Genomic DNA, 21845 nt, shown 5'->3' with positions numbered 1-21845 from the left:
AATTCTCGATTATCATTGCTGCTGCAGCTAGCGATATAGTTCCTCGTTGCTGCGGCAGCACACATCGCTACGTGTGACACCGCAGGAACGAGGAACCTCACCTTACCTGCGCCTGCCTGCAATGCGGAAGGAAGGAGGTGGGCGGGATGTTACGGCCGCTCATCTCCACCCCTCCGCTTCTATTGGGCGGCGGTTCAGTGACGCTGCTGTGACGTCGCTGTGACACTGAACAAACCGCCCCCTTAGAAAGGAGGCGGTTCGCCGGTCACAGCGACGTCGCTAGGCAGGTAAGTACGTGTGACGGGTCCGCGCGATGTTGTGCGCCACGGGCAGTGATTTGCCCGTGGGGGCGGGTACGCACGCTAGCGATATCGGTCACGATATCTCAACGTGTAAAGCAGCCTTAATGCTACTATATCAGTCCATTTAGACAGGTCGAGTTTTTGTAGGATTGTTGGTTCTGAAGTATCAACCCAACTCTAAAAAGGTCGACAAATACCAGACTAATTCATAAAATGCTCTTTTGTTGGGTGTAATGGTTTTTAAAGGGGTAGTCTGGGATTTTAACATTGGGATTTTAATCTTTTCGGTAGGGTGCAACACCAGGCACCTTCAGTGCCGCCGCCATCGGAACTACTAAGCACAGCTCCAACAACATAACAGTGGCCATGGCAGAGAATAGAGCTGGAGTGACGGAAGCTTCAGATCTACAGATTCATTTGCTTACCAATTCAAACACTGATTTCTCAGTAACGGAGTGGACTTGTCTGTGAGAGAGCTACATACGCCTATAAATAATTTGGGTGGTGAAATTCTTCTGACGGATTCCTGTAAGCACCACAGGTGCATTTCGATGCTACTGCTTTGAGATACTGTCATGCTAGGTGCAGGGAAGTACTAAGTGAACAGCGAAAGGGAAGGGAAACCCTGTGTCTGAGGAAGGGGAAGATGATAACCCTTGACCAAACCTACCATTGGCCCCTGAGTTCCCTCACCACCCTAGATAGGTTCCGCACCTATGTGCTGAGTAGGATACCTGACCCTAGGCTGGCCTTGTATCTGGGCCTTAGGTAGGGAACAGATGGGATGAGTACTTAATCAACCCCACTAAGCACAAAGGATACACAGGGAAAACAAACAAGGGAAGGAAACAACAACGTATCTCCAAGTGCCTCAAGGAGAGGGACTGCAAACAACAATCAGGTTACACCAGAAGAATGCGAGCCGACTGCTTGCACTAAAGAATTGTAAAAGTAGAGGACTTATCACCAGCACTGAGTATGGGAAAATGAGGGTATATATAGACACCAATGAAGTGCTGATGAAAGCAGCTGAAAGTGTGAGGAACTCTGCAGGGTCCTAAAAGGAAAGGGATGAAAATAAAGCAGAGGAAATTAATAGATTACCAAATACATCAAGCAGGAATGATGGATGGTCAGGAAGCAGTTTGCGCAGCCAAATAATATGACCTTCTATTGCCGGACACCACGTGACTGTTACCCAAGACCCTAAGCTTAGTGATTGGCTGCAGCAGAAATGTTTGCAGTTGACATAATGTTACCACTGCAGGAAAAACAGAGAGACAAGCGCAGCAGTGGAGAGCCAGTGCTGGAACAGGGGAGGTGTGTCTTATCTGAGTCTGTTATTTTACAAGTGTAAATGATTTTCTTAAAGTCAAAAATCTTTTACAGTTGCAGAAAAACTCCATGTACATCTGTACACAACAGACACCAGTCAGGACATGTGGAGCTTACTGCATATACTGTATGTGTTAATATTCATTAATAATAATATCAATAATAACTCTATATGTAATAATATGTATATGGTGGCTGCAGGTAGCTAGATTTTATCATTTAACTCTAGATTTGGAGCTCTCATTAACAAAAAAATGAAGGTTAATCCATATAAACAAATAGGAAATTAATCGCCACAGGATTTTGGTAAAAATGTCATGGTTTTAGAAAGTAGAAATTCAGATAAGTAAATAATGAAGAGATACTTCTCTTATCAGATAAATTTGCATCAGCTCAAGAAGAAGATAAGCTCTTGAATATTTAATAAAGACGTTCTAAAACTGTCCTATTTCAATCCGATCAATAGGTTTGGTAAATATAACACAGCGGAGGTTCCATGTATTATTAACAAGAAGCACAAAGATAAAAATGTAGATAACATTAGGAGGATAAAATTACCTATTTAATCGTTTAGCTTAAATCATTATATATATATATATACTGTATGTCTGTATACATATACACTACCGTTCAAAAGTTTGGGGTCACCCAGACAATTTTGTCTTTTCTATGAAAAATCATACTTTTACTTATCAAATGAGTTGCATAATGAATAGAAAATATAGTCCAGACAGTGACGAGGTTAGAAATAATGATTTTTACTTGAAATAATAATTTTCTCCTTGAAACTTTGCTTTCGTCACAGAATGTTCCCTTTGCAGCAATTCCAGCTTTGCAGACCTCTGGCATTCTAGCTGTTAATTTGCGGAGGTAATCTGGAGATATTTCCCCCCATGCTTCCCCCTCCCACAAGTTGGATTGGCTTGATGGGCACTTTTTGCGTACCATACGGTCCAGCTGCTCCCACAACAGCTCAATAGGGTTGAGATCTGGAGACTGGGCTGGCCACATCATTACAGATAGAATACAAGTTCATGCATAATTTGGTGTGCTTTGGGTCATTGTCCTGTTTTAGGATGAAATTAGCAAAATGGAGTGATAGTCTTCCTTATTCAATACCTTTCACATTGTACAAATCTCCCACTTTACCAGCACCAAAGCAACCCCAGACCATCACATTACCTCCACCATGTTTGACAGATGGCATCAGGCACTCTTCCAGTATCTTTTCAGCAGTTCTGTGTCTCACAAATGTTCTTCTGTGTGATCCAAACACCTCAAAATTTGATTTGTCTGTCCATAACACTTTTTTCCAATCTTCCTCTGTCCAATGTCTGTGTTCTTTTGCCCTTTGCCCATATTAATCTTTTCCTTATATTAGCCAGTCTCAGATATGGCTTTTTCTTTGCCACTCTGCCCTGAAGACCAGCATCCCGGAGTCGCCTCTTCACTGTAGACGTTGACACTGGCATTATGTACGTACTATTTAATGAAGCTGCCAGTTGAGGACCTCTGAGGTGTCAATTTCTCATACTAGAGACTCTAATGTACTTGTCTTGTTGCTCAGTTGTGCAGCAGGGCCTCCCACTTCTCTTTCTACTCTGGTTAGAGCCTGTTTGTGCTTTCCTCTGAAGGGAGTAATACACACCGTTGTAGGAAATCTTCAGTTTCTTGGCAATTTCTCGCATGGAATATCCTTCATTTCTAAGAACAAGAATAGACTGTCGAGTTTCACATGAAAGTTCTCTTTTTCTGGCCATTTTGAGAGTTTAATGGAACCAATAAATGTAATGCTCCAGATTCTCAATTAGCTCAAAGGAAGGTCAGTTTTATAGCTTCTTTAATCAGCAAAACTGTTTTCAGCTGTGCTAACATACTTGCACAAGGGTTTTCAAGGGATTTCTAAACATCCATTAGTCTTCTAACACAATTAGCAAACACAATATACCATTAGAACACTGGAGTGGTGGTTGTTGGAAATGGGCCTCTATACACCTATGTAGATTATTGCATTCAAAACCAGACGTTTGCCGCTAGAATAGTCATTTACCACATTAACAATGTATAGAGTGTATTTCTGTTTAATTTAATGATAGCTTCATTGAAAAAAATGTGCTTTTCTTTAAAAAATAAGGAAATATCTAAGTGACCCTAAACTTTTGAACAGTAGTGTATATACAGTATATTACAAAAGTGATTACACACCACACATTTTTGTAAATATTTTATTGTATCTTTTCATGGGACAAAGCTGAAGATCTGACACTTTGATACAATGTACAGTAGTCAGTGTGCAGCTTGTATAACAGTGTAAATTTGGTGCCCTCTAAATAACTCAACAAACAGCCATTAATGTCAAACCACTGGCAACAAAAATGAGTACACATGAAGTGAAAATGGCCAAATTGTACCCAAAGTTTCGGTATTTTGTGTGGTCACCATTATTTCCAAGCACTGCCTTAACTCTCTTGGGCATGGAGTTTACTAGAGCCTCTTTCATCTTCCATGGCGACATCACGGAGCTGGTCGATATTACAGACCTTGCACTCCTCCGCCTTTGAGGATGGCACATAGATGCTCAATTGGGTTTCCATCTGTAGACATTGTTGGCCAATTCTACACCTTTACCCTCAGTTTCTTTAGCAAGGTAACGGTCGTCTTTGAGGTGTGTTTCGGGTCTTTATCATGTTGGAATACTGTACTGCAGCCCAGTTTCTGAAGGGAGGGGATCATGTAAAGCCCCCGTCACACTAAGCAACATCGCTAGCAACATCGCTGCTAACGAACAACTTTTGTGATGTAGCAGCGATGTTGCTAGTGATGTTGCTGTGTGTGACATCCAGCAACAACCTGGCCCCTGCTGTGAGGTCGTTGGTTGTTGCGGAATGTCCTGGGCCATTTTTTAGTTGTTGCTGTCCCGCTGTGAAGCACAGATCGCTGTGTGTGACAGCAACAACTAAATGTGCAGGCAGCAGGAGCCGGCTTCTGCGGAGGCTGGTAACCACAGTAAATATCGGGTAACCAAGAAGCCCTGTCCATGGTTACCCGATATTTACCTTTGTTACCAGCCTCCGCCGCTCTCACTGTCAGTGCCGGCTCCTGCTCTGTGCACATGTAGCTGCAGGACACATCGGGTTAATTAACCCGATGTGTGCTGTAGCTAGGAGAGCAGGGAGCCAGCGCTAAGCATTGTGCGCTGCTCCCTGCTCTGTGCACATTTAGCTGCAGCACACATCGGGTAATTAACCCGATGTGTGCTGTAACTAGGAGAGCAGGGAGCCAGCGCTCAGTGTGCGCTGCTCCCTGCTCTCTGCACGTGTAGCTCCGTGCGCTGGTAACCAAGGTAAATATCGGGTTGGTTACCCGATATTTACCTTAGTTACCAAGCGCAGCATCTTCCACGCGGCGCTGGGGGCTGGTCACTGGTTGCTGGTGAGCTCACCAGCAACTCGTGTAGCGACGCTCCAGCGATCCCTGCCAGGTCAGGTTGCTGGTGGGATTGCTGGAGCGTCGTAGTGTGACATCTCACCAGCAACCTCCTAGCAACTTACCAGCGATCCCTATCGTTGTTGGGATCGCTGGTAAGTTGTTTAGTGTGACTGGACCTTAACTCATTAGTGTAACAAGGTCTCAGGTGTGAATGGGGAGCAGGAGTGTTACATTTGGTGTTGTCGCTCACACAGTCTATCATACTGGTCACTGGAAGTTCAACATGGCGCCTCATGGAAAGAATTCTCTGAGGATCTGAAAAAGAGAATTGTTGTCCTACATAAAGATGGCTTAGGCTATAAAATTTTCAATATCCTGAAACTGAGCTGCAAGTGCTGTGGCCAAGATCATACTGTGGTTTAACAAGTCAGATACTGGTCAGAACAGGCCTTGCTATGGTCAACCAAAGAGGTTGAGCGCATGTGCTCAGTGTCATTTCCAGAGGTTGTTTTTCAATATAGACATATGAGTGCTGCCAGCATTACTGCAGAGGATACAGGGGTGGAGTTCAGCCTGTCAGTGCTCAGACCATACGTTGCACACTGCATCAAATTGGTCTGCATGGCTGTCGTTCCAGAAGAAAGCCTCTTCAAAAGATGATGCACAAGAAAGCCAGCAGACAGTTTGCTGAAGACAAGCAGAGTAAGGACATGTATTACTGTAACCATGTACTGTGGTCTGATAAAACCAAGATATCCTTATTTGGGTCAGATGACGTCAAGCGTGTGTGGTGGCAACCAGGTGAGCAGTACAAAGACAAGAGTTTAATGGCCACAGTCAGGCATGGTGGTGGGAGTGTCAAAGTTTGGGGCTACATAAGTTCTGCCGGCTGTGGGGAACCTTAATGCCGACATATATTAAGACATATTGAAGCAGAGCATGATCCCCTCCCTTCATATTCTAACATGATAATGACCCCAAATACACCTCCAAGACGTCCACTGCCTTGCTAAAGAAACTGAGGGTAAAGGTGCTAAACTGGCCAAGCGTCTCCAGACCTAAACCCTATTGAGCATCTGTGGGTCATCCACATACGGAAGATGGGTGAGCACAAAGGTCTCTTACATCCACCTGCTCCGTGATGTCGTCATGGAAGATGGGAGAGGACTTCAGTAGCTCCTATAAAGCTCTAGTGAACTCCATGCCCTGTAGAGTTAAGGCAGGGCTTGAAAATAATGGTGGTCACACAAAATATTTATACTTTGGTCACAATTTAGCTATTTTCACTTAGGGGTCTACTCACTTCTGTTGCCAGCATCTTAGACATTAATGGCTGTGTGTTGAGTTATTTAGAGGACACCAAATTTACAGTTATGCAAGCTGCACACTGACTACTTTCCATTTTTATCACAGTGTCCTATCTCCAGTGCTGTCCCATTAAAGATATAATAAAATATGTGCAAAAACGTGAGGGGTGTACTTACCTTTGTGATATTCTATATATACAGTTAGGTCCAGAAATATTTGGACAGTGACACAAGTTTTGTTATTTTAGCTGTTTACAAAAACATGTTCAGAAATACAATTATATATATAATATGGGCTGAAAGTGCACACTCCCAGCTGCAATATGAGAGTTTTCACATCCAAATGGGAGAAAGGGTTTAGGAATCATAGCTCTGTAATGCATAGCCTCCTCTTTTTCAAGGAACCAAAAGTAATTGGACAAGGGACTCTAAGGGCTGCAATTAACTCTGAAGGCGTCTCCCTCATTAACTTGTAATCAATGAAGTAGTTAAAAGGTCTGGGGTTGATTACAGGTGTGTGGTTTTGCATTTGGAAGCTGTTGCTGTGACCAGACAACATGCGGTCTAAGGAACTCTCAATTGAGGTGAAGCAGAACATCCTGAGGCTGAAAAAAAAGAAAAAATCCATCAGAGAGATAGCAGACATGCTTGGAGTAGCAAAATCAACAGTCGGGTACATTCTGAGAAAAAAGGAATTGACTGGTGAGCTTGGGAACTCAAAAAGGCCTGGGCGTCCACGGATGACAACAGTGGTGGATGATCGCCGCATACTTTCTTTGGGGAAGAAGAACCCATTCACAACATCAACTGAAGTCCAGAACACTCTCAGTGAAGTAGGTGTATCTGTCTCTAAGTCAACAGTAAAGAGAAGACTCCATGAAAGTAAATACAAAGGGTTCACATCTAGATGCAAACCATTCATCAATTCCAAAAATAGACAGGCCAGAGTTAAATTTGCTGAAAAACACCTCATGAAGCCAGCTCAGTTCTGGAAAAGTATTCTATGGACAGATGAGACAAAGATCAACCTGTACCAGAATGATGGGAAGAAAAAAGTTTGGAGAAGAAAGGGAACGGCACATGATACAAGGCACACCACATCCTCTGTAAAACATGGTGGAGGCAACGTGATGGCATGGGCATGCATGGCTTTCAATGGCACTGGGTCACTTGTGTTTATTGATGACATAACAGCAGACAAGATACTGAAAGATATATACTTTCAGCCCAGATTCAGCCAAATGCCGCAAAGTTGATCGGACGGCGCTTCATAGTACAGATGGACAATGACCCCAAGCATACAGCCAAAGCTACCCAGGAGTTCATGAGTGCAAAAAAGTGGAACATTCTGCAATGGCCAAGTCAATCACCAGATCTTAACACAATTGAGCATGCATTTCACTTGCTCAAATCCAGACTTAAGACGGAAAGACCCACAAACAAGCAAGACCTGAAGGCTGCGGTTGTAAAGGCCTGGCAAAGCATTAAGAAGGAGGAAACCCAGCGTTTGGTGATGTCCATGGGTTCCAGACTTAAGGCAGTGATTGCTTCCAAAGGATTCGCAACAAAATATTGAAAATAAAAATATTTTGTTTGGGTTTGGTTTATTTGTCCAATTACTTTTGACCTCCTAAAATGTGGAGTGTTTGTAAAGAAATGTGTACAATTCCTACAATTTCTATCAGATACTTTTGTTCAAACCTTCAAATTAAACGTTACAATCTGCACTTGAATTCTGTTGTAGAGGTTTCATTTCAAATCCAATGTGGTGGCATGCAGAGCCCAACTCGCGAAAATTGTGTCACTGTCCAAATATTTCTGGACCTAACTGTATATATATATATATATATATATATATATATAAATATATATATATATATATATATATATACATACACACACATCAATATGCCCTAATGTGAAAATAAAAAAAAAGCAATGCAAATTATACATAAAGCGTCCAGCCTTCTCAGCTCATGACATGTTGCAACCTGAGAGAAGTGTGAACAGGGTTACGATATAGTTCTGTTCACACTTTTTTCATGGTGCCACATGTTGCCATGAGCTGAGAACACTGGACGCTTGATGTATATCCATTGCTTTATTTTTACATCATGGCACATCGATTGATGATGAACTAGACAACTGATCCAAAAAAATTAATCTGCCCATACCCTTCTGCTGAGAAATTCTGCAATTATTTTATTTAAGGGTTAATCTGATGAGGGAAATGCCCGACCAAGACATATCAAACTCAAAAAGGGGGTTTTGTCTATGAAATGAAGGCAGTCTCACATTCGAAGCTGTAGTGGATGGTGAGATATGGAGCCTGAAAGTCAAAAGTTCAGTCATTGTTACCCTTTTGCTTGTCAGTGTAGTTCACCTCTGGCAGAAAACTCATTTATTGAGAACATCACCGATAGAAAAAGTATTTGAAGTTATAAGTGAAATTCAGTGACATGTGCGATATCTGTGACAATATTCCGGAGTTGCCGCGTCACTAAAGCCATCACTGGAGATCTAGAGAAACTTTCCAGCGCCTCAATTTGACTGACAAGTCCTCGGTTTAACGGTAATACTGTCACATGGAATGCTGTCAGCATGGTGGAGACAATGCCTGGCTTTCCTTATCTGTCTCCTGTGCTAATGATATCAGCCCAGGCTTCCTTGTATTTAATGATGTGACACCTAGAATTCCCCGTCTTTGTTGCTGGGTGTCAGGATGTATTTCATTTTGCCCTCGTGTTCCTGTTTGAACAGTGATACGTGAAATAAACAAGCTATTCACACGTCGCTCGCACTTAGGGACCACAATATACAGGCTCTTAATATTCAGTGAAATCATATCCACGAATTGTAATCATAAAAATGTGCACTGTTATTAAAGGATGCCCGGAGATCGGCCCAGTAACAATGCCCCGCGTGCACCGTAGGAAAGAAAGAGTATGTCCCAGAGCGCTGCCCGGAAAACTCACTCCAGAAAATCGCAGGTTAACTTTCTAGATGCCAGAAAGGTAGAAATATAATAAGGTTTACATATGAATGAGAATCAGGAAAATGAATACATCATGGACTTTCCTGCAGGATACATACAAGGACTTGTCGCTCAGTGGCCAATTATTCGGATTCCCTAGCCCAGTGTTGGAGCTCTTGGGTGGCACACCTGTACCAAACCTCCCAACTTGAAAGACAAGAAAGATGGACACATACTGCTGCATATTATGGCATTTTATTTTATAAAGCTAACCCTGACAAGTGCTTTTTGAATGCCCAAACAGAAATAATGCTTTTAATGAAGCCCCTTAATGTAGCCACACAGTTTTGCTCTTTTTTATGGCCCCCAAACAGTATGACAAACCTACAGTGCCTCTCCAGGCTGTGTGATGCCCCACCAATGTCCCTAAACATACTGTGATGCTCCCACAATGCCTCTACACACAGTATGATGCCCTCACAGAGCCCCTCCACAGAGTATGATGCCCTTAAAAGTTTCCCTTCACACAGTATGGTGCCTAACCAAACAGTATGATGCCCTTACAGTGCCCCACCACATAGTACAATGCCATCACAGTGCCCCTTCACACAGTATGATGCCCTTACATTTAGCCACACTCTCCTTATCATGCAGTCATTTTCGAAAACAAATATTTTATATATATATATATATATATATATATATATAAATATATATATATATATATATATATATATATATATATATATATATATATATTTATATTTATGTTTCCTCCCAAATCATGTGCTTAACTGTAAAATATCCCTTTTACTCTGAGGGCTGGCTCCACTCCACACAGTACGATGCCCTGACAGTGCCCCTCCACATAGTATGATGCCCTTGCATTGACCCACCACACAGTATGATGCCCTCACAGTGCCCCTCCACACAGTATGATGCCCTGACAATCCCCTCCACACAGTATGATGTCTTTACAGTGCCCCTCCACACAGTATGATGTCTTTACAGTGCCCCTCCACACAGTATGATGTCTTTACAGTGCCCCTCCACACAGTATGATGTCTTTACAGTGCCCCTCCACACAGTATGATGCCCTGACAATGCCCCTCCACACAGTATGATGTCTTTACAGTGCCCTTCCACACAGTATGATGTCTTTACAGTGCCCCTCCACACAGTATGATGCCCTGACAATGCCCCTCCACACAGTATGATGTCTTTACAGTGCCCCTCCACACAGTATGATGTCTTTACAGTGCCCCTCCACACAGTATGATGTCTTTACAGTGCCCCTCCACACAGTATGATGTCTTTACAGTGCCCTTCCACACAGTATGATGTCTTTACAGTGCCCCTCCACACAGTATGATGTCTTTACAGTGCCCCTCCACATATTATGATGCTCTTTCAGTGACCCTCCACACAGTATGATGCCCAAATATACCCCCACACAGACAGTGATGCCCCATAATCCTCCTCCAATGCAGCTTCTACAGACAATATGATGCCAACTACACACATGATGCCACTAACAAACATGCCCCCTTATGTACACAGTATGATGCCCCTTGGCCCCTCTCCTCACCTCACCTAGCTACGTGCCTAATATTAGTGGAGCAGATCTGCGCTCTGTGCCATGATTAGCCGGGGGTGCAATATAATGATGCCCTCACACCTCCTGGGCTGAGCTGCAGACATCACAGATATAGCTCTTTAACATACCCACCTTCATTGACAGAAGGATAGCTCCCCAAATTGGGTGCTGTCCAGATGGATTGGGAGGCTTACCTGCACTTTATTACTAAAGAAATTGAGTTCACATCTAACATACCTTAGTTACGACTAAAGCTTTATTATTAATTTTTAAAGCCAGAGATGTAACTTCAAGACACAGATAGATACCTATCTATCTATCTTTACAATATTTTCTAATTTTTTAAATATATTGTGTAATCAATAAAGTTTACTTCTCATTACATTTCCAGCTCATTACTGTTTGCTAACATGTAACTGGCAGGTAATTGTAGATCTGACTCTTGCTTTGGGTGTTCCCCAGCAATTAGTGTGATATTTATTATTGCTGAATTATACGGCATGTTGTCCATTATTGGTTTGTAACCAGTTCCAAGAAAAATGATCAGCACGGGTATGTGTGTCTGTCGTTCATTCCGCTGATCCCTTCTCCCCTCCCGTCTTCAATACACAGCAATAATTTGTTTTTCAGAATATGTGCAAGAAGGGTTAGGAGAAGTGGCTAATAAGTGGAGAAAAAAATAAGATTTCTCTGATAAGATATATGACAAAATTTCCTATATTCACTTTTACTTGATTTATGCAAAGTTTGTTGAAATTACTACTTATCGGCATAGGTCTAAGTCTATGTGAAGTTTATAATGTGATTTAAATAATTATGCAGGATATTGTACATTTAATGGGTCATTTCTAGTATTTTTTTCATTTGTTTTAGAAAATATAATCACCAAGCATGAAATTAACCTGGCGGTAGAATGTAACTAAGGGTACTTTCACACTTGCGTTATTTTCCTTCCGTTACAATCCGCCCTTTTGGGAAACAGCGGAATCCGTTAACGGATTCCGCTGTTTCCCATAGACTTGTATGGTTGACGGATTGTACCAAAAGGACCTGCGTTGCTTCCGCTGGGCGACGCTCCGTTGCTTCCGCCCAGCGGGAGGAACGCAGCATGTAACGTTATTTTGAGCAGCGGAATCCTCTGGATTTCACTGCGCATGCTCTTTTTTTTTTTTTTTTTTTTTTTTTTTTTAAATCAAACTTTATTTTGGCTCGCGGTGGCCGAACGTTCAGCTGAGCGCCCGGCCGTCGGCAAGCGACAGCGCTCAGCTGAATGACCGGCCACCAGCATGCCCGGCCGCCGGCAAGTCACAGCGCTCAGCTGAGCGCCCGCCCGCCGGCATGCCCGGGCGCCGGCAAGTGACAGCGATCAGCTGATCACCCGGCGGCCGTCTGCAGGGAGCGATCAGCTGATCACCCGGCGGCCGGGAGCGATCAGCTGATCACCCGGCAGCCGGCTGCAGGGAGCGATCAGCTGATCACCCGGCAGCCGGGAGCGATCAGCTGATCACCCGGCGGGCGGGAGCGATCAGCTGATCACCCGGCGGCCGGCTACTGGGAGCAATCAGCTGATCACCCAGCGGCCGGCTGCAGGGAACGATCAGCTGATCGTTCACTATAGTCTGCCGCTGGTAAAACCGGGAAAAAAAAAAAAAAAAATCAAAACGAATTGCGTTGTTTTGCAGCATCCGTTGCATCCGTTGTGTCACTATATGCAACACATCCGTTGCATCCGTTACACAACGCAATGCAACGGATACCGTTCAACGCAAGTGTGAAAGTACCCTTAGAGCAATGTGGGTGGCTGACAGTGAGATAAAAGAGCCTTACATTGCCAAAATGTAGAGTGGTAAACCACAGACCAAGAAGGGAGTACAAGGTTACAAGCACTCAAGAGTTTATACAAGGGTCAACCACCGATCTGGCAGGCAAATCAGTTCATAAATGGCTATATGAAGGAGGACTGTAATATAGAGGATGGAAAATACTAAGCAGAAAGGGAACAAACATGTCTGAAAGGAGCATCTACCGGCCAATGAAGTATGTACTGTACCACTAAGGCAGCACATGGAGCTGCTATTTGACCCCCAGAGAGAGTATGAGACCTAGATGGTCACATCCCCTTTACTATTGGGTTGTCATGACTTGGATTTGACCCGGCAGCCTCCTGTGCTGAGGTCCATTTTCCCCTCCACTGAGCCAAGTCAGGTTCGGTCGCTGTCCGGGTTCTTAACACTTTGTCTCTGTGTGGACACTTTGTGTGTCTTTCTGCCAACAAGTGTTTTCTATTTTGTAACTTGGTGTGCCCTATCACCCAGTGGGTAATAACTATTTAAAGCCTCCCCAGACTTCCATTTCCTGCTGGTGATATTTCTGAAGTGGACCCTGCTGGGAACTACAACCTCTTTGTTTTGTGTTTCTCCTGGCAGATATTAACTTTGGTTTACCTTATTTTACTCTGCATCCTCCTCTGGATTCTTAAGGAGGTACATGGAACCCTCGATGGCCAGTTAGGAAGGAAAAGGTCTGAGCAGTCATCTGTCATCCGGTTAGGGTTGTATCAGTCTGCGCAGGTGCCTTTAGGGACTGTGCAGCTGGGACCTCTAGTCTGTACAAGAACCAAGTAGGTCAGGTGTAGTAAATTTAAGTAAGACTTTATTGTTCATTATTTACTTGTGCACGTTAGTGCGCATTACCTGTGTGTTGTGATCCAGTAAATGACTAAGGGGCTGCACTCTTGATCTTGCAAAGGAAAACGAGAAGAATCATCTCAAGGGGGAACAGAAGGGGATCCAAAATGGTAACAAACACTGTGCCCTTCTGCTATATTGGGTATTACAGGAGACCCAGTTAGATAAACCCTGCTTGCATTTTATTCTCTACCGTGTTTCCCCAAAAAGACCTACCCAGAAAATAAACCCTATCATGATTTTACAGTACTTTTCGAGTCTGCTTGAAATTTAACCCTGCTCCAAAAATATGCCCTAGTTACAGTTAGGGATGGCGTTAGGGGGAGTCAAACTGCACAATTTCTCAAGACCCCACTCTCTGTGACCCCAGAAGTTGTATTCCGAGGTTTTTTGTACAAGAATAAATGTGGATTGTTGTTTATGGAAAAAAAAAAAATAAGACATCCCCTAAAAATAAGCCCTAGGGCATCTTTCTGAGCAAACAATAATATAAGACCTGGTCTTAATGTCGGGGAAAAACAGTATATCTAGCCTTTTGTAGGTCATGCCACCAGGCTGGTGGCTCTTGGAGGTTTCATATAGCATTTTGTAAGACCAATAAGGAACATGTGCACCAATAAGACCCCGGGTATCTCTTTCAACATAACAATAACATTTCCCAATGCATCGGCGTTATGTGTTGGGTGGTTTAAAGTTTGGCAATATTACTTCTAGAGTGGGCACTCAAAGAGCATCAAAACTTTTTAGGAGAATTTGACACTCAGGTGGCATTATTACGGAGTTGGGGGGTCCTGTGCACTGGATACACACTGCAAAACTGTCATTTTTGTTTGGCAGGCATCAGAGACTGGATGCAATTATATTTGGACTTTATACCTCAGTCCCATGGTAATTTAATTAAATTAAACACCAAAGTTGATATGTATTTGTAATGTGAGGTCAACAGGGACAATGTCCAAATTATGGTCAGAGCGGACAAGCATTGGCCATGTGACCTCTTTATTGTGTGGTACAGATGGTGAAGCCAGTATTACATGATATTATACGGCCTCCATGGGGCCATTCATGCTGATTCTCATATATATTCTCCTTTCCGCCTGCTAATAATTTACTTCCTTAAGAGGAAGCCGCTGATACACATGAAGCTGAGCTGGATTCGCCATTAGAAGCTGCAATCTCTGTGTCTCATCATAACTAAGGCACGTTTATGAAGTAGTATCACCAACTACATACAATATATCACACCATGACTTTTGTGTTACATGTATTTTTTTAAATGTTGGCAATTTTTTTTATTTTCATGGCACAATTTTTATAAAAAAAAATACAATTGTCACGCTGTACTCTAAGACGTACAATAGCAGTACAGCGCAGTAATGTGGGACTGAGAGGATTCCTGAAACTATCTGAGAAGGTAGTTAGCTGGTAAACCACTAGGGGGCGTAAAAGTGGAGGAAACGTATGAGAAGGGAATTCCCTAGCAGAGGTAATACTAGTCAAGCTCACCAGATGGCAGTAGAATTGTAAGCCGTGTCACAACATGAGGTCTTGTAAATACACAGGGGCAAAGTCTAAACGTAGTCAGAGGGAAGCAAATAGTCAGTAGCCGGGAAATCAGAGCCTAGAAGCGAGGGGGAGTGGGAAGACAAGACAGAATAAAGGTAAACAGATAAGGAACGAACAGGGAGACAGCGGGAGAGACACTGATGGAAACAGACAACAGAGGAGGTTAACAGGTCAGTTGAACACGGAGGTCAGGAGGGGGCAGAGCAGACAACAGGTCACTCAAGAGCAGAACACAGCAGAGCCAGAAGTATCACTGGCGAAGTCCAAGAGAAACAGTGCTCTAATAAAGCAGCCTGACCTCCAGAACGAGGCAGAAAGGATTAACCCCTAATGTGACCTGCATCAGAAGTGAAACTAAAAAAAAGGCTCAGCTCCAGCTGAGCCAGGAGTCAATCATGACAACAATCTTGCAATATTCCTACTTGCCAATGGGGTTTTTATGTGCTTGTAATTTCAGGAAGCGTTTTCAAGGTAGGATTTCAATGACAAATAATGTGCTCGATACACAGCTGATAACACAAGACCCATCACTCACAATGGGCGATTTCACAGCTGACCCTGCTCTTTCACAATGATCTTTGCACATGCTCATTACATACTTTAATACAAAACATACATCCAGGGTCTGACCGTTGTGACTATGTACATGTATTGTTTCCTGAAACAACAGGAAGTTAGAGTCTGTACATGTACCATGTAATGTTTCCTGGAAGTTAGAGTCTGTACATGTATGGTTTCCTGGAAGTTAGAGTCTGTACATGTATTGTTTCCTGGAAGTTAGAGTCTGTACATGTATTGTTTCCTGGAAGTTAGAGTCTGTACATGTATTGTTTCCTGGAAGTTAGAGTCTGTACATGTATTGTTTCCTGGAAGTTAGAGTCTGTACATGTACTGTTTCCTGGAAGTTAGAGTCTGTACATGTATTGTTTCCTGGAAGTTAGAGTCTGTACATGTATTGTTTCCTGGAAGTTAGAGTCTGTACATGTATTGTTTCCTGGAAGTTAGAGTCTGTACATGTATTGTTTCCTGGAAGTTAGAGTCTGTACATGTACTGTTTCCTGAAACAACAGGAAATTAGAGTCTAAAACAGCCTCAGTGGCCAGAGTGAAAATTGTAAGATTCCATCTTTTATTTTTAGCACAGATTGTGATATGAAAAAAAACCCATAAAACATTGTCAAACATATGTAATAACTACTTTTAATGCACAAATCTGATTTAACCGATGAATTGCTGGGTCTTTTTCTACTGATAGCTTCTCTAAGCTGTGGCATAGTCATTGGGGAATTGCTCCTGAACCCCTAGCTTTATGTTTGGAACAGATCGTCATCCGCCACTGGTATGGGGTGTTACCGGCCATATAAATGGTATTTAGCAGCTTCTCTGGTCCCTCTGTGACTGTACTGCCGTTACTCTTAGCACATGCAGACTGCAGTGCATTACTCATCACAGACTTTAGCAGCTTTTATTATGCTACATAACAGTTTTTGCTTGTTTCTATTTTGCCTTGGGTAGATCAATTACTATTGGATTAACATTTTAATGTTATTTACCACAAAGATTACGGCTTTCTGCAGCGTTTTCACAGGAAGAATTTTAAATGTTATTGTTATCTAATAAAATATGATCCATTAACCGTCAGCTAGAGATGGAGGTATCATATAACAGCGAGCTGCAATGAAGAGAAGACAAACCAGGAGCAGAACGGAACTCTATCACAATAAAAAGGGCTTCATTATTTAGATACCATTCACTAATATAGCACTAACATAAACGGCAGCGCTGTACTAAGATTGTCACTATGCATGGCAGTCTCTGTGGAGCAGGCACGTGTTCTGAATGGGAAGAAGAGAGGTAATCAGAATTTAGATGGCCAGAATAGGTGAAGTCCATTCACAGTTGTTTAACCCCTTCCTGACATGGTCAATTGTTGTTTTTTTTCTTTTTAAAGGGAAAATAAAGGGCAGTATGTATCCAGAGCCACGAGCAGTACTTGGTGCATATTGCTAATCCCTGCCTAACTGTCCCACTATACACTAACATAGATAAAGAGATCTTTAGAAAACATATTTCTAAGGGTCTTTTATGATATGCTAACGACGCCAGGGACTAGTCACAAGGGCGTGATTTCACCAGACTAGTCCGCTCTCTTAGCATGTTAGCACACCCACAGGGGCGTACTAACATGCTATTCATTGCCCACTGCCCAGCATCATCAGCAGTGACACGCGTACCTGTGTCCATAGTGACTGCCTCTCAAACGCCGGCTTTAGGGTCAGTGCACATGATCAGAAGTCCCAGCACTTCCAGTCATGCACACTATGAAGCCGGGTGTACGTGTCCTGGCTTTAGTAAGGTCTAGTTGGTATAACCAGAAGTGCGGGGACTTCTGATCATGCGCACTGAGCCTAAACCCGGTGTCTGAGGCAGTGACTACGGACACAGGTATGCGCATCACCGCTGATGACGCTGGGCATTGAATAGCATGTTAGTACACCCCTATCGGCGTCAGAGGTCAGACTAGTCGAGCAAAGTAACGCCTTTATGACTATTCCCTGTGCTCATTAGCATACAATATAAGATCTTTAAAAATACTTTTTCTAAAGATCTCTTTATCTATGCTAGTGTATACAGGGACGGTTAAGCTGGTGTCACACACAGCGACGACGACAACGACATCGCTGCTAAGTCACCATTTTCTGTGACGTAGCAACGACCTCAACAGCGGCGTCGCTGTGTGTGACACATAACAACGATCAGACCCCTGCTGCGAAATCGCTGCTCGCTACTGAATATTCCAGGTCATTTTTTGATCGCTATCCCGCTGCGCCATGATGATAAGCTCAGCATCCTTGTGTTTGACACCGCAGCAGCGACGGTCGCGACGACGCTGAAGGCAGTGACGTAGGACTGAAGGCAGGACAAGGGCGTGTTTTTGCGATGCATTTTGCAACGCCCCTACGACTCCGATTGGTGGTTACAACAGCGTTCCGATTGGGTACCTTGCTGAAGGCGTTACAGTGATTTCGTTCTTTAAGTTCCATTCTTTGTTCCACGTAGTAGATTCTCTGTCTGGTGTCGCTAGTGTGTCGTTCTTTGTGGATCTGAATGAAATGAAACAGAATAAATGAAATCACTACTGCATCTTCCTTTGTTTGGCACGGTCACCCAATCAGGCGCCGCTGTAGTGATCACCAATCGGAATAGAGGGGCGTGAAAAAAGGCAACACAAAGGCGCTGTAGCGATCACCAATCGGAATAGAGGGGCGTGAAAAGAGGCAACGCAAAATATGCTTAGGGGTAAACACCACGCCTCTATCAAGGTCTGAGTCGTCACATAGCGACGCGTGTGACACCGCACAACAACCATCGAGGTCGTTATGATCGCTGCTCCGTCGCTGCTTAAAATTACATGTTTGACAGCTAACTAGCAATCATCTAAGGTCGCTGTTACGTCACAGGAAATGGTGACGCAACAGCGACGTCGTTGTCGTTGTGTGTGAACTCAGCTTTAGGCAGGGATTAGCAATATGCACCCAGAACTGCTCGTGGCTCTGGGTGCATATTGCACTTGACAGATTCCCTTTAAGGCTATGTGCGCACAGTGCGTTTTTCGCGGCATTTTTGCGTGTTTTTCGGGTGCGTTTTTGGCCTCAAAACTGCAGGACTTTGCTTCCCTAGCAAAGTCTATGAGTTTTCATTTTTGCTGTCCGCACACATCTGGTTTTTTTACCTGCGTTTTTGAGTAAAAAAAAAAAATGGACATGTCAGTTCTTTCCTGCGTTTTCCGCCCATGCAATGCATTGGAAAAACGCAGCAAAACGCAGAGATCAAAAACGCAGCAAAACGCAGCCAAAAACGCACCAAATCGCGGCAAAAAATGCGTTTTTTCGACGCAGGTGCGTTTTTGTGCGTTTTTAGCGGCCAAAAACGCACAAAAACGCAGCGTCAAAAAGACGCAGTGTGCGAACCTAGCCTAAGGCTATGTGCACACAGTGCGTTTTTCGCGGCGTTTTTGCGCGTTTTTCGGGTGCGTTTTTGGCCTCAAAACTGCATGACTTTGCTTCCCCAGCAAAGTCTATGAGTTTTCATTTTTGCTGTCCACACACGTTTTTTTTCAGCTGCGTTTTTGTGGTGCCATAAAAACGCAGCATGTCAATTATTCCCGCGTTTTTCACTGCGCTTTTCATCCATTGAGTTCAATGGGATGTTGAAAGACGCAATGAGAAACGCAAATAGCTGCGTTTTGGTGCGTTTCTAAGACCAAAAACGCAGCTATAAACGCAGGAGGTGGGTAGTAAAGTGACGTGTACAGGAAGAGGATTCCTTCTGTCAGTATATACAGAAGCGTGAATCCTCCCGGTACCGTCACCGCCGCTTCCACCTCCCGTCCTGTGCATGTATGCTGCCGTGCGGCGCCATGTACAGGCAGGAGGTGGAAGCGGCTGCGAAAACAAAAGTTAACAGTAGAAAAAAAAAAAAAAAGTTATACTCACCTGTCTGCAGACTCCCGGTGCCATGCCCGCTCCCATCTCCTCTCACGGTATCGCCACCCCCGCTCCGGCTGTGTGCAGACGGCCGGGAACCCTCCGATGGATGCAGGACCTGGCGATGGATCACCTGATGCAGTCACCTGACGCATCAGCTAATCGTAAGTATCGCGGTGACGCGGGCGCCCGGCCGGTATCAGCGGATGCGTCAGGAGACTTCATCCCTGATTACCGGCAGCTGCTGCAGCGATCGGACAGGATCAGACTCCCGCCCCATCGCTGCAGGAGCTGCCGGTAATCAGCACATAAGTGAGTATTATTTTTTTTATTTTTTTTTGCACCGATGCATCAGCTGATTGTATAATCGGCTTTTATACAATCAGCTGCTGTGTCATGTGATTCAGGCACTTGATCCTGACACATCATCTGATCGCTTTGCCTTCCAGCAAACCGATCAGATGATATTGGATCCTGATTGGACGGCGCGGGACCCTGACCCAGGATTACTGCGGAGGGGGGGTTCTTTATTTCAATAAAGATGGAGTCACTAATTGTGTTGTGTTTTATTTCTAATAAAAATATTTTTCTGTGTTGTGTTTTTTTTATCTTTACTAGAAATTCATGGTGGCCATGTCTAATATTGGCGTGACACCATGAATTTCGGGCTTAGGGCTAGCTGATAATATACAGCTAGCCCTAACTCCATTATTACCTAGCTAGCCACCCGGCTTCAGGGCAGCTGGAAGAGTTGGATACAGCGCCAGAAGATGGCGCTTCTATGAAAGCGCCATTTTCTGGGGTGGCTGCGGGACTGCAATTCACAGCGGGGGTGCCCAGAAAGCATGGGCACCCTGCACTGTGGATTCCAATCCCCAGCTGCCTAGTTGTACCCGGCTGGACTCAAAAATTGGGCGAAGCTCACGTCATTTTTTTTTAAAATTATTTCATGAAATTCATGAAATAATTTAAAAAAAAAGGGCTTCCCTATATTTTTGGTTCCCAGCCGGGTACAAATAGGCAGCTGGGGGTTGGGGGCAGCCCGTACCTGCCTGCTGTACCCGGCTAGTATACAAAAATATGGCGAAGCCCACGTCATTTTTTTTGTTTGGGGGGGCAAAGAAATCCTGCATACAGTCCTGGAAGGAGGATGCTGAGCCTTGTAGGTCTGCTCCCCCTGACTCTCCCTCAAGCATATAGTCCTGGATGGAGCATGCTGAGCCTTGTAGTTCTGCAGCTGCTGTCTGCTCTCCTGCATACACTATTGGATGGAATATGCTGAGCCTTGTAGTTCTGCAGCTGTCTGCTCTTCTGCATACACTAGTGGAGAATGAAGAACACATTGAAGAAGGAAATGACATCAGACCTTTTTTTTTTGTTCACTGATAAAAAACGCATAAAGACGCAGTGAGCAAAAACGCAGCAAAACGCAGCAAAAAAACGCACCAAATCGCGGCAAAACGCGTGCGTTTTTTGCCGCGTTTTTTCGACGCAGGTGCGTTTTTGTGCGTTTTTAGCGGCCAAAAACGCACAAAAACGCAGCGTCAAAAAGACGCAGTGTGTGCACATAGCCTAACTCCCCTTCTGTACAGCTTTTTTTGTTTTTTAATTATTTTAGTTTTGAAAAAAATATCAGAAGTTTTTTAAAAAAAAAAAATGTTTTGAGTTGTGCCGCCATTTTCCAAGACCAGTAACATTTTCATTTTTTGGTCGATCAAGCTGTGTGATGGCTTATTTTTTTGCAGGTCATGACAATGTTTTATTGATACCATTTTAGGGTAGATATAATATATTGATCACTTGTTACAACATTTTTTGTGAAATAAAAAACGTACATTTTGCGGTGTTTACTAATCAGGCTAATTATTTTTATATTTTGACAGATTGAACTTTTTTGAACAGGGCGATATCACATATGTGTATTTTTTATGATCTTTATTTTTAATGAGGTAAAAGGGGGTGATTTGAACTTTTTTTCATATTTTTTTTAAAACATTTATTTTTAAGTCCTTTCACTGTATTTATTAGGGGACTATGACATGTGATTTTCTGATTATTCATGCTATATACAGAAATGCTATAGTTTGCTATATATAGTATAAATCATGGCCTTCTTTGAAGTCCAGCCACAAGCAGGCTTTCAGGGGTGCCGACAATCATGG

At 43.5% G+C, this 21845-nt stretch overlaps 1 protein-coding gene across 4 annotated transcripts in view; it reads right to left on the bottom strand.

Annotated features, from left to right (window-relative positions):
* CRYBG3 (crystallin beta-gamma domain containing 3) overlaps window positions 1–21845 on the bottom strand; it is a 246891-nt gene that overhangs the window by 113065 nt on the left and 111981 nt on the right. For 3 of the 4 annotated variants that reach the window (XR_012750420.1, XR_012750421.1, XM_075335127.1), the window contains exon 4: window positions 18199–18300. The exons of the other annotated variant lie outside the window; for it this stretch is intronic. Coding sequence is in view for 1 of the 3 variants with exons in the window: in XM_075335127.1 (XP_075191242.1) it covers window positions 18199–18300 (102 nt within the window). In the remaining 2 variants the exon portion in view is untranslated. The remainder of the gene's footprint in view (window positions 1–18198; window positions 18301–21845) is intronic. 4 annotated transcript variants of the gene reach the window in all.

This window comes from Anomaloglossus baeobatrachus, chromosome 2 (genome assembly GCF_048569485.1).
Source record: "Anomaloglossus baeobatrachus isolate aAnoBae1 chromosome 2, aAnoBae1.hap1, whole genome shotgun sequence".
Taxonomy (NCBI): Eukaryota; Metazoa; Chordata; class Amphibia; order Anura; family Aromobatidae; genus Anomaloglossus; species Anomaloglossus baeobatrachus.
This window is presented reverse-complemented; position numbering and strand designations above follow the sequence as displayed.